The sequence below is a fragment of the Balaenoptera ricei genome, chromosome 7 (genome assembly GCF_028023285.1).
Source record: "Balaenoptera ricei isolate mBalRic1 chromosome 7, mBalRic1.hap2, whole genome shotgun sequence".
In the NCBI taxonomy this organism is placed as follows: domain Eukaryota; kingdom Metazoa; phylum Chordata; class Mammalia; order Artiodactyla; family Balaenopteridae; genus Balaenoptera; species Balaenoptera ricei.
In genome coordinates this window covers 60,479,495-60,491,712 of record NC_082645.1, presented here as the reverse complement: position 1 = coordinate 60,491,712, position 12,218 = coordinate 60,479,495, and the positions used below count along the sequence as shown (strand labels likewise).

Genomic DNA, 12,218 nt, shown 5'->3' with positions numbered 1-12,218 from the left:
GCAGGTTAAATTCTGCCTTTTAAAGTATGGCTTATTTAAACAGCTCAAATTAAGTAAATTATTTTCTCTAGTAACTTATTACTAAGCACTGACAAAGTAAAAGAAAGTCCTCCCTCCCTGTTCCATTTTCTCCACATTGCTTATCACCTTCTAAAATACTCTGTGATTTACTTAACATATTTATTTATTGCCTATCAATGCAAGCTGCTTGAGGGTAGGGATTTTTGTCTGTTTTGTTCATTGATGTGCAACAAACGACTAGAATAGTGACACATGACAAGTCCTCAACAAACAGTCTCAGAATTAATGAATAAAAAGTTGAACAGGGACTTTCCTGGTGGTGCAGTGGTTAAGAATCCGCCTGCCAAAGCAGGAGACATGGGTTCGAGCCCTGGTCCGGGAGGATCCCACATGCTGTGGTGCAACTAAGCCCGTGCACCACAACTACTGAGCCTGTGCTCTAGAGCCCGCGAGCCACAACTACTGAGCCTGCGTGCCACAACTACTGAAGCCCGCACTCCTAGAGCTTGTGCTCCGCAACAAGAGAAGCCACCGCAATGAGAAGCCTGTGCACTGCAATAAAGAGTAGCCCCCGCTCGCCGCAACTAGAGAAAGCCTGAACGCAGCAACAAAGGCCCAATGCAGTAAAAAAATAAATAAATAAATAAAATAAATAAAATTAAAAAAAAAAAAAGTTGAACAGATTAAGCCAACACTCTTAAATGAAATCAGGGAATTTATCTTATTTCTACTTATCTACCTTATCCTACATTCAGTATAATAAGCAATCTTACAGTGGGCATGAAAGAAGACTGCATGGGCAGTCTTTTTTTTTTAATCAGCTACCCAAAAGCTTTTTCTCCCCTCCTCAACGCCAGTTAAAATGAAAGGAAAGGGCTTCCCTGGTGGCGCAGTGGTTAAGAATCCGCCTGCCAGTGCAGGGGACACGGGTTCAAGCCCTGGTCCGGGAAGATCCCACATGCCACGGAGCAACTAAGCCTGTGCGCCACAACTACTGAGCCTGCGCTCTAGAGCCCGTGAGCCACAACTACTGAGCCTGCGTGCTGCAACTACTGAAGCCCACGTGCCTAGAGCCGGTGCTCCACAACAAGAGAAGCCACCGCAATAAGAAGCCTGCGCACCACTACGAACAGTAGCCCCCGCTCGACGCAACTAGAGAAAGCCCGTGCACAGCAACGAAGATCCAGTGCAGCTAAAAATAAAAATAAATAAATAAATTTATTTTTAAAAATGCAAGGAAGAAAAGCCTTGACATTTCAGAGTTGAAGTAGATCTTAGAAACCAATTAAAACTGAGGTCTGACATGGGGAGGGGGAAGGGTAAGCTGGGATGAAGTGAGAGAGTAGCATTGACATATATACTCTACCAAATGTAAAATAGATAGCTAGTGGGAAGCAGCCACATAGCACAGGGAGATCAGCTCGGTGCTCTGTGACCACCTAGGGGGGTGGGATAGGGAAGGTGGGAGAGAGACGCAAGAGGGAGGGGATATGGGGATATATGTATATGTATAGCTGATTCATTTTGTTATACAGCAGAAACTAACAACCTTGTAAAGCAATTATACTCCAATAAAGATGTTAAAAAAATAAAATAAAATATACAGAGGATATAGTTAAAAAAAAAACAACTGAGGTCTGAACCTTCAGAATTCCCCAAGGAGCTTGTTGAACATGCAGATTCCCAGGCCCCTCTCCATACCTCCTACTCAGAATCCCCATGTTCAAGTAATTTATTGCCTAGAAGGGAAAAAAAGATAGACCGATTAACCCATGGTTACAGTACAGCACTAGAGGTACGCTAAGGATGCTGCTGGAACCAAGAAATGGTGCATGTCAATCAAAGTGTACTTGAGATGAATTTTAAAGAATGAGCATAAATGTAGTGCCAGATGAAGATAGTCGTGGTGTATGCATTTCACACAAAGAGTAGTCTTTGTAAAATCTATAGGTGTTATGGCTTGAGGGAAGAGTGCCCATCACAAGATTAGAGATGTACGCTGAGGGTCAAAATATGAAGAGCTTTGTGTTCTAAAATAAGGAGTTTAAAGAACTGTGGGAAGACATTAAAGACTCTTGTGATTCTAAATGCACAATACAGTTAGAACCGCTGGGATAGCCTATGTCTAACTAGAGGACAGTGAGCTTTGGAGAATGAATAGACAGAGAGATCGATCAGCAAAGGAATGGCAGCTGAAGCCATAGGCTGCCAACTAAGGGACCTGCCTAAGGTCACATGGTAAGTTATACCCAGAGCTGAAGTTACCACTCCCCATTTAGTTTTATGGTCCTACCTCTGCACTACTTAGGGAAGTATCTCTTAAGTGAGCCTCTTATCTCAGATAAAGAAAAGATTTCTAATACAATTTATCTTATTTGTTGTATCTTAATAAGTTACCCTTCAAACCCTGACTGCAATTTATTATTAGAGTCCTTACATCCTCATAAATCTGTCAATAGCCACGAAGTCAAGTTGATCACCTTGGCTATCCATGACATGAAAGTCCTCCTTATTTTCCAGAGGCATCTATTTTCTAGTAACTTTTTTTACTTCTTTTCTTTTTCTTTTAATCATCACAGTAAGTCATCTATTTCTGTTCTTAATAAGCAGACACAAGTTTACAGGACTCAATTCCATCTACTACCCTAAGTTTTCTCATTTCAAACATCAATGGCAATTGCACCTCCCCCACAGGACATTTCTTATTCAATGACATTAGAACCATCTACAGGCTCTCTTCTCTTCAGTGTTAGAAAAAAGAAGTAATTTGTAGCTAGAATCTCAATTAAACTTCTGTTTTTTACATAAACAAACTGAAATTTCCCCTGGAGTTTTTTAGACTTCCTTTTAATTACTCCCTTGTCTTGTCTTGGGTTAATATTAAAAGGTTTTCCCTTATATCCAAGTAATGATGCTACTCTTGGCAAGATGACTCCATTTCACTCATATAGCAAATAGTTATTTAGTTCTTACCCTCTATAGAAACTTGTGTATTTACTGTGAGGGGGTATAGGAATTATTCATACTCCTATCCTAGCAGACTTGATAATCCACTGGTGTGACAAGGTTAGTGTGAAAACTATTACAAATATAACAGCCCATGGCTCACAGTAAGTGTCCGTGGAAAAAATGATCGTCTCAGCCTGCATTCCAACCTCCTCCTCAGTTGTCTTCTGTACTGTGGAGACTCAATAGCTGAGAACTATGTTTCCCAGACTCCCCAACATCAAGGTTCTACATCTGAATTTCACCTTACCAGTTAGAAACATTCGTGGGAGATCTGAAGTGGGGAGTGTGATGGAGGCCTCATTCTTGCTGCTTCTGCTATTCTTTCTTCTGCTGGTGAGCACGATGTGGAAATGTAAGGGTTTTCTGAGCAGCATCCTAGCATCCCACATTGGCTTCGTGAGTATCCAGAAGCAGTTGGAGGTGGTGGCAGCTTCACTCCCCGGGTGGGCTGGCTCTGGAGGAAAGGAGGAGCCGTTCTGGAAGTCGTTCCCGCACGCTCCGCCAACAGGCTGTTTCTTTAACCTCCCAACAATTATGGACACCCAATTTCCATGTTAAAGGCACTTCTGCTTGAAATAGCCAGAATGACTTCGGTTTCCTGCAACTTCCCCAACTGGTAGGGTTCCAATATTGGTGGAAGAGAGGAAGAAGGGAGGCAGGCAGGCAAGATCGCAATTATTAGGGAAGACCAAGAGAGGCTCTATAGAGAAGGTGGTGCTTGATGTAGCCCTTGATATACAGAGAGGCTTTTGACAAAAATGAAGGGCAAAGGAACAGCATAATAGGCTGAGGGTAAAGCATGAACAAAAGTGTAGAGTTATGAAAGGCCGGAGTATATGAAGTGTCGAGTGGTCTTGTTTTTGCTAAAGTACTGAGTATGCTTATTTGGAAGAGTAAAATAAGACTATATTCTGAAAGGTTTAAAGAGCTCAGTTTAGATTTAATTAAGCAAATTATTAAAGTTTTTAAGTAGGTTAATGCCAATATCAGGAATTGCTCTTATATGAAAAAGAATATATATATGAAAAAGAATATATATATATACAAAACTGAGTCACTTTGCTATACAGCAGAAATTAACACAACATTGTAAGTCAACTATACTTCAATAAAATTTTTAAAAAATTACTCTTTAGGGAAGTTAAAAGGGTAGAATGGGTTGCAATGGAGAATCAGGACATTGCACAGTTAAGAGGCTATTACAAGAGGACAGATGAAAAGTAATGAGGGATTAAACCTCTGTGGTAATTTAGGGAATGTAAGAAAGGGGATGGACACCAGAGACTGCAGAGGTATAATTTACATAACCTGATAATTGATTAAACACATACAGATTAGCGGAAAGGAGTCAAAGATGACTCTGATGACAGTGGTGTCATTAACAGAAAGGGGAAAGAATAGAGGATAAGTTGGTTCTGGTCTGGGGAAGACTTAGTTTGGATTTACTGAATGTCAAGTAGCAGCAGGACTCTATGTGAGGGTATCTGGAAGGTATTTGGAAAGGCAGGGTTGGTGCTGAGGAGAGAAGTCAACCATACTGAATCTGGAAACTTACCTCAGAATCTGATGATACTTTAAAGTATTAACTAAAAGGTAAGTAACCATAAAGCCTTCCTACTTCTCTAGCTACTCCTCAGCCTCTTTCGTAGGCTTCCCTTCCGTGATCACTCCTTATATATCAGTTTTTCTTAGGGTTCTGTCCTTACTCCTCTTCTTCTCAAGCTACTACCGTCCCCTAGGGAGCTTACATATGTTCCGTCACATAGCCACCACATGGTCATGACTTCCAAATCTGCATCTCTAGCCCAGATCCCATCCCCAAACTCTCCCGACCTGTTCATCTCCTCCGCTTACTGGAAATCTCCATTTGGCTCTCTCTGGGCACTTCACACTTAACACTCTCCATGGTAAATTGATCATATTCTCTTCCAAACCTTGTCCTCCCTCCAGTGTTCGCTATGAATGGTACCATAATCCACTCAACTGCCTAAACCAGAACCTGGGAATCAGGGGGTCACCCACCACTTATCCTTTTCCATCATCCCCATCCCCAAATCCAAGCAACAACCATTCTGTGAGTCTACCTCACCAACAGCTCCTAAAACCATTCACTTCTCTCCACGCCCACGACCCTAGTCCAAGCCACTGTCATCTTTTGCCCCACATGGTTACAAATGCTTCCCTACTGTTCTCTCAGTTTCTAGAGTCCTCCTCCAAATCATTCTCCTCCCTGAAGCCAGGGCGATCTTTATGCCATGCTGCTTTGAACCTGTTCCTCCCTGCTTATCATCTCTCTCACTTTCTCATTCAATGGGCCCATCAGGTCACCCCACGGCCGAGCTAACCCACAGCAGCTTGTCCCCACCCCTTGCTCGGAGCTTCCACTCAGTTTGTCTTGTTTTTATTTTGAAAATAGTACAAAGGGAAACAGAGGTACAAAAAGTTCCTACACATCCTTCAATCAGCTTACCCTAACGTTAACATTGTACATAACCAGAGTTTTACCATCCAAAACAGGAAATTAGTATTAGTAGATTAATATGAACTGAAGTATGGATCTTATTTGAATTTCACCATTTTTTCTACTAATGTCCTTTTTTCTGGGCCAGCCTCCAATCCAGTATTCCACAATGTAATTAAGTTGTTAAGTCTTTTTAGTCTTCTACAGTCTCTGACAGTTTCTCAGTCTTTCCTTGTCTTTCATGAGCCCACTCAGATTTTTAAATCCCCCATTCTTATACAGAAGCAAGCAACCATGGATTTCCAGATGTCTGAGAAAGTCTCTTATATAAAATATAAACACCAAAAAAAAAAAAAAAAAAACCTCAGAGGAAACAATATATAGAGAAGAAAATTTCTAGAAAACTATTAATAATGTACTCAAGAAACCATGGTGAGTATATTAATAATATACTCAAGAAACCATGTTGCAACCATGAAACAAGAACAGAATACTATTTTTAAACAAAACTTTCAGGGAACAAAACAGACTCTGGGAGATTAAAAATACAACAACAGAAAGGAAAACTTCAATTGAAGGGGCAAAGAATAAACTTGAGGATCTCTCTCAGAAAGGAGAACAAAATGACAAAGTTCAGAGGGGACCTGGGCAGTAAAAGAACCACCACACAATGAACATGATTTTAAAATGTGATATGTGTTATGAAGGAGAAGCCTAGGCCACAATGAGTGAGTATACTGGGGGGTGGAGTACAGGGGTGGTAAAGAGGGTCAGGAAATCCTTTTGATGAAGCTAAGACCTCAAGAACAAGCAGGACTTAGCCAGACAACAGCTGGGGAAGAGAAGTTCATGTGCAAAGGTCCTGGGGAGGAAAGGGCTTAGGGAATGAGAGCACCTGAAAAGCAGGCCAGTAGACAGGAATGGAGGGACTGCAGAGTTGGGGTGATAAGACAAAGCCTTGGAGGTCAGGATTTTCATGGTGAGTGCAATGGGAAGCCAAGGAAAGGTTTAAGAGGAAGTGAAATGATCCAATGTGCTATTTAAAAGGCCACCTGAGTGTAGTGTGGAGATGAATTAGAAGAAGTAGTTTAGCGACTATATAATAGTCTCTCTCATCTTACGGATGTATCATAATTTAATCATTCCTCTATTTTATTAGACATTTAGGGAGTTTCCAGTTCTTCGCTAATATGAGTAATACTGTAATAGACATCCTTAAAACGAAATCTTTGCCAGCATCTCTAGTTATTTTCTGAATATAGACTTCTTGAAGTGGAATTAAATAATTGAGTTAAAAGGTATGAAAATTTCTGACTATTTTTTAAAAGTTATCTTTAAAAGAGAAAGATTTTGATCATTAAATATGAGAAACCTACTTCACAAAATGGATATCTTCCTACTTATTCAGTTAAATGATATCAACAGAAGATTACTTAAGAAGCTGAAAAACTTCCATTTGTATGTAAAAAGCACTCCATTTATTTGTTTTTTAAAAATGCTAAGCACTTAACATCATCAAAATCGATACTGTCCAACTTCTTGGTTGGGATGAGCCACATTTAAAACAATCAACACGCCAGCAAGCATTTGGGACATCCTAAAATAACCTTAATGTAATGTAATCTCCTAAGGGTCTGTTTGTGGTTTAACTTTTTTATAACAATATTTTTTTGTTATAAATATATTCACAAATCCGAAAAAAATGCTTTGTCAGACCGTGTTTCCCAGTGATGTGCCTGGTCAGGTTCTGTGGAGCAGAGCTGTTTTGCTCTCTCCATTTTCTCTTCCCATTCTCTCACAGGTGGCCTCTTTCACACGCAAATTTACCTCTTTTGTTCCTCATCTCAGCATCACCTTACGCAAGCTCTTTCACCTCTTTACCTAGTTCTTCCTACTCCTTCTGTCTCCTTGTATACAGACTCCCTCACCCTCAAGGTCTTACATATTTATTTTCTCTTCAACTGATGTGATCCTTTCTCCCTCTTTCCCCCATACCCCTTCGCTCTCACTTTCATCTTCCCCCCGACTCCTCAGCCCTCTCCCCTCTCCTCTCACACACTCCAACGACTCCTTCCCTGGGTCCTGGTTCGGGCAAGGACTGTTGGTTAGAAAATCTGCCAAGGTGGCTGAGGAGATAATTGGGGCAAGGGTGGGGATGCAGACGCAGGGATGCTGGGCGTGAGGAGACCAGGTGGTCAGCCGGGGTTTCCCAGGCCCCTGTGGCAGGAGGGGGTAGGCCTGAACTAAAGGCTGGGGCCGCCAAAGCAGGGGGACAAAGGCCGAGTCCTGCTGCTCGCCAGCCGGAGCGCACACACTTCAGCCACCCAGAAACACTCTGTGGCCCGGATGGGGTCTGAGAGTTGCCAGTTGGACATACTGACCTAGACAACCAATTAAGGCATGTTCAAGGTCTGCTGAACAGAACAGTCTTTTAAACTAGGCTAAATCCCCTCTTCAGGGTTGCTGATTTTTCTCCCCCTAATTTTTCCAGATTTATAATCATAGTAAGAACTAGAAGACAAATCAGACAAGGGTACTGAAAAATCTGATGTACACTGAACATTAGAGTTAATGTACGTTTGGAAACAAACCAGGTGCCTGGTGAACGCTGAGGGATCTAGTAGGTATGCTTGATGAGAATCTGTGCTGGGAAGGAATTTAAGATCAAGGTCAGGAATGATTAATATGCATGAAGGAAGTCATCAACATTTAAGGACAAGCAATATGAATCTCATTAAATCTTCAATCGCTTCCTATTGCCTGAAGGAATTGGTGATAGTCTAATGATTAAAGCAATAACATTAAAGTAGAAAACAGTATTAGAAAATTAATCTGACTTTTATAGAAGAAGCTAGCACAAAGCACCAATCCACCTAAGAGACTTGACAAGACTCTCCTCAGCAGCTGTGATTTTTCTCTACTGGTGAAAGAGACTTCTGGGGGCTTTTTTTAATCGAGGTAATTGATAACCTTTCACACGCTCCCCAGTGGGCCATCGTACTGCTGTCTGGCGGTTTGTCGTGTCTCCCACTTACTCACTGTATCACCAGAACACACCACCCTCGGCCCCAGCCTCCTCCTGCTGTGTCGCTCACTCACATTTCTGATTGCAGCACCCCTGTGCTCACTCGGCAATACCCTGAACAGCTGCTATTCACGGAGCATAAAGTAGGGGAGAAATGACAGAAGACGACAGAGGGGAGCTGTTTTTGTAACATCAGTTCTTAGAGGGGCTGGTGTTCAGCTGGACCAGCCAGTTGGCAGGGGGTCCGGTGAGGGTGTTCTTTTCATCCGTGACCTATTTCTATTTGATCTTATAGGAAAGTCACAATCTTACTGATGACAAAGACAGGGTATGTGATGTCCCAAATTCAGAATTATCACAATGCTGAATAGAAGGATGAACAAGTGTGATGTGCAGACTCCAAATGTGAGAGATAAAAGGATCTCAAATGTTAATTTTCCTAAGTTAATATTTCAGTAATTAATAAGCTTTCTCTTGTGGATGTGGAATTTTTAGAAATCATGGTCCTATTACTAGTAGCCCTCCTTAGGGAAAAAGTCATTTTAGAAATGCCAATTCTACCTAAATGGTGGACTGTGAGTGACTTTTACTTTCTTCTTTATACTACTTTTTGTTTTTGTTTTTGTTTTGGCGGCACCACTCAGCTTGGGGGATCTTAGTTCCCCGACCAGGGATTGAACCCGGGCCACGGCAGTGTAAACACCGCGTCCTAACCACTGGACCGCCAGGGAATTCCCTCTTCTTTATACATTTTTATAATATCTTTTTTAAAAAAATAAATTTATTTATTTGTTTTTATTTTTGGCTGTGTTGGGTCTTTGTTGCTGCACGCGGGCTTTCTCTAGTTGTGGCAAGTGAGGGCTACTCTTTGTTACAGTCTGTGGGCTTCTCACTGCAGTGGCTTCTCTTGTTGCGAAGCACGGGCTCTAGGTGTGTGGGCTTCAGTAGTTGTGGCACGTGGGCTTCAGTAGTTGTGGCTGGTGGGATCTAGAGCACAGGCTCAGTAGTTGTGGCTCACGGACTTAGTGGCTCCGCGGCATGTGGGAGCTTCCCGGATCTTCTTAACCACTGAGCCACCAGGGAAGCCCCACTTTTATAATGTCTTAATACTTCCACTATGAATACAGTTGACCACTGAACAACCTGGGGGTTAAGGGTGCTGACCCTCCTCGAAGGAGAACATATGCAAATAAACAGTCAGCCTTCAGTATCTGTGGACCATGTAGCACTGTAGTATTTACTATCAAAAAAAAATCCATGTATAAGTGGACCCATGCAGGTCAAATCCATGTGGTTCAAGGGCCAACTGTAGTTATTAAGGGCTTATTATTAAGAACTGTGTGGTAGCCAAGATGGTCGCCAATGACCCAGCCTCCTGGCATCCACACCCTGGTCTGCCACACTGTGCTGGTCTGTGTGAGCAGGGGGATGGGATGTCACTTCTGAAATTAGGTTATAAAAGACTGTGGCTTCTGCCACAGTGCGCACTCTGGTACCCTCCTTGGATCGCCAGTCTGGAAGAAGCAGGCTGCCATGTTGTGAGCAGTCCGATGGAGAGACACAGGTGGCAAGAAAGTGGCCTTCACAAGGAACTGAGGCCGGCCAAGAACCACGTGAGTGAGCTTGGCAGCGCGTCCTCCAGCCCCGGTCAAGTGCTGGGATGACTATAGCTCCCACCAATAGCTCAACTACAACATCGTGAGAGTTCCTAAGCCATAGGCCCCCAGCTGAGCTACACCCAGATTCCTGCCCCTCAGAAACTGTGACATAGTAAGTGTTTGTCGTTTGGGGTAATTTGTTACACAGCAGTAGGTAACTAATACAGCTGCACAGGTATTATTTCTTTAATCTTCATAATAGCCTAGTAAGGTAAGTACTTGTCTCAACTCCATGTTAAAAATGAAGAAACTGAAGCCTGGATAGGTTAACATGCCCAAGGTTCCACAACTAGTAAGCAGCAGCATCAAGATTCGAACCTAAGGAGCCTGATATGACAACCCACACTCTTAGCCTCTGTTTATATAGCCTTCCTTGTATTACTTTTATAATCAGAAAATATATTTTCAAAGTATTTTCATTCATAGAAAAAGAAATTCCCACTCGTCCTTCACTCCTGTTGTAGAAGTAGAGATACTCTCACCACTTCTAAGGGGACTTTTCCCCCTTCTCCTCCTTCTATTCCTTTTCACCTCTTTCAGGTCTGCTCTCTCTCCAGGAAGCCCCCTGCTCTCCAAATTTCCCGTGGCCCTTGTTCCTTACCAGTTGCCTTCCTTCCCTCTGCATCTAAACATAACCAGGACCTCTATGTCAAAAACAAAATGTATGTCCACACAAAACTTGTACACAAATGTCCACAGCAGCATTATTTGTAAGAGTCAAAAAGTGGATATAACCCAAATGTCCAACAATTGGTGAATGGATAAACAAAATGTGATATCCCATTCAGTAGAATATTATTTGGCAATTAAAAAAGGGATGAAGTACTGATACATGCTTCAACATGAATAAACCTTGAAAACACAGTGCTAAGTGAAAGACGCCAGTCATAGAAGACCACACATTATGTGATTCCACGTATTTGAAATATCCAGAATAGGAAATCTATAGAGCCAGAAAGCAGATTAGTGGTTACCTAGGGCTGGTGAGGATAGGGGGATTGGGGAGTGACTGCTAATGGGTAAGAGGTTTCTTTCAGGGGTGATGAAAATATAAAATTGATGGTGGTGATGGTTGCACAACTCTGTGAATACACTAAATACCACTGAATTGTAAACTTTAAATAGGTGAATTGCATGGTCTGTGAATTATATCTTGATGAAGTTGTTACTTAAAAAGAGAACCAAGAACCTCCACACTTCTCTGCAGCCACCACCATCACTTTTCATCTCTCTTTCCACTGCTAAAATTTTGGTCTAAATCTCTATGACTTCCAAGTGGCCAATTTCACTGACCCTTACTGAGTCATCCCGAAATTTCCTCCTGAGCCTCTTTTCCTGACTAGGTTCTCTGTTTCTGCCTACTCCCTCTCTTCTGCTCTGACAGCTCCTCTCCTTCCTCAGGTCCCCTTTCTAACCACCAGGTCCTGATTCCTCCTTCTCTGTATCATTTCTCTTGCATCCATCTCTCCCTTTCCATCCTGCAGACAAGGCACTAATTCAGGCCCCCATCACTTTGTTTCCACCAATATTTCCCAAATGACACGATAGCTTTCCCTCTTCAATACATCCAGGGCACCAGCAGCTGCAGGTTATTTCACTTATTTGTCAAAAACCTTCATCAGTCTCTGCTGCCTATAAGATAAACCCTAAGCCGACCTTCAACGTTCTCACCACCTGGCCCTAACCTGTATTATTAATCTTCCTCTTCATAACTCTGCTACGCAAACTCTCAGCTCCAGCCAAACCCTCCATTCCAGAACCCTCTGAACAGGTCTTGACTTTTCCTGTATTCACATGGTTTCCCCACTGCTGCCCTGCCTTACCCCCTTAGAAATGCCCCTCCCTCATCCCTCCGCCTCTTTGCTGACCACCTTACTCATCCTTCAAGGCCCAATTCTGTGAAGTGATCACTCCAGCCCCAAATTATCTTTCCTTCCTCTTTTTCCCAGAGCACTATCATACTGTTTTGCATTGTTATAGGTATTAGGCTTCTTTCTCCAATTAAACTAAAAACCATCTAACCCAGTTCAGAAGTCACCTCCGT

At 42.3% G+C, this 12,218-nt stretch overlaps 1 protein-coding gene and 1 non-coding gene across 4 annotated transcripts in view; both read right to left on the bottom strand.

Annotated features, from left to right (window-relative positions):
* Positions 1-12,218, bottom strand: part of METAP1D (methionyl aminopeptidase type 1D, mitochondrial) — a 78,589-nt gene that overhangs the window by 52,651 nt on the left and 13,720 nt on the right. For 2 of the 3 annotated variants that reach the window (XM_059928096.1, XM_059928097.1), the window contains exon 2: positions 3,278-3,484. The exons of the other annotated variant lie outside the window; for it this stretch is intronic. In XM_059928096.1, coding sequence (XP_059784079.1) covers positions 3,278-3,484 — 207 coding nt within the window. The remainder of the gene's footprint in view (positions 1-3,277; positions 3,485-12,218) is intronic. 3 annotated transcript variants of the gene reach the window in all.
* TRNAV-UAC (transfer RNA valine (anticodon UAC)) lies at positions 9,176-9,247 on the bottom strand. The gene has a single exon. It is a non-coding gene; the product is annotated as a tRNA-Val (tRNA).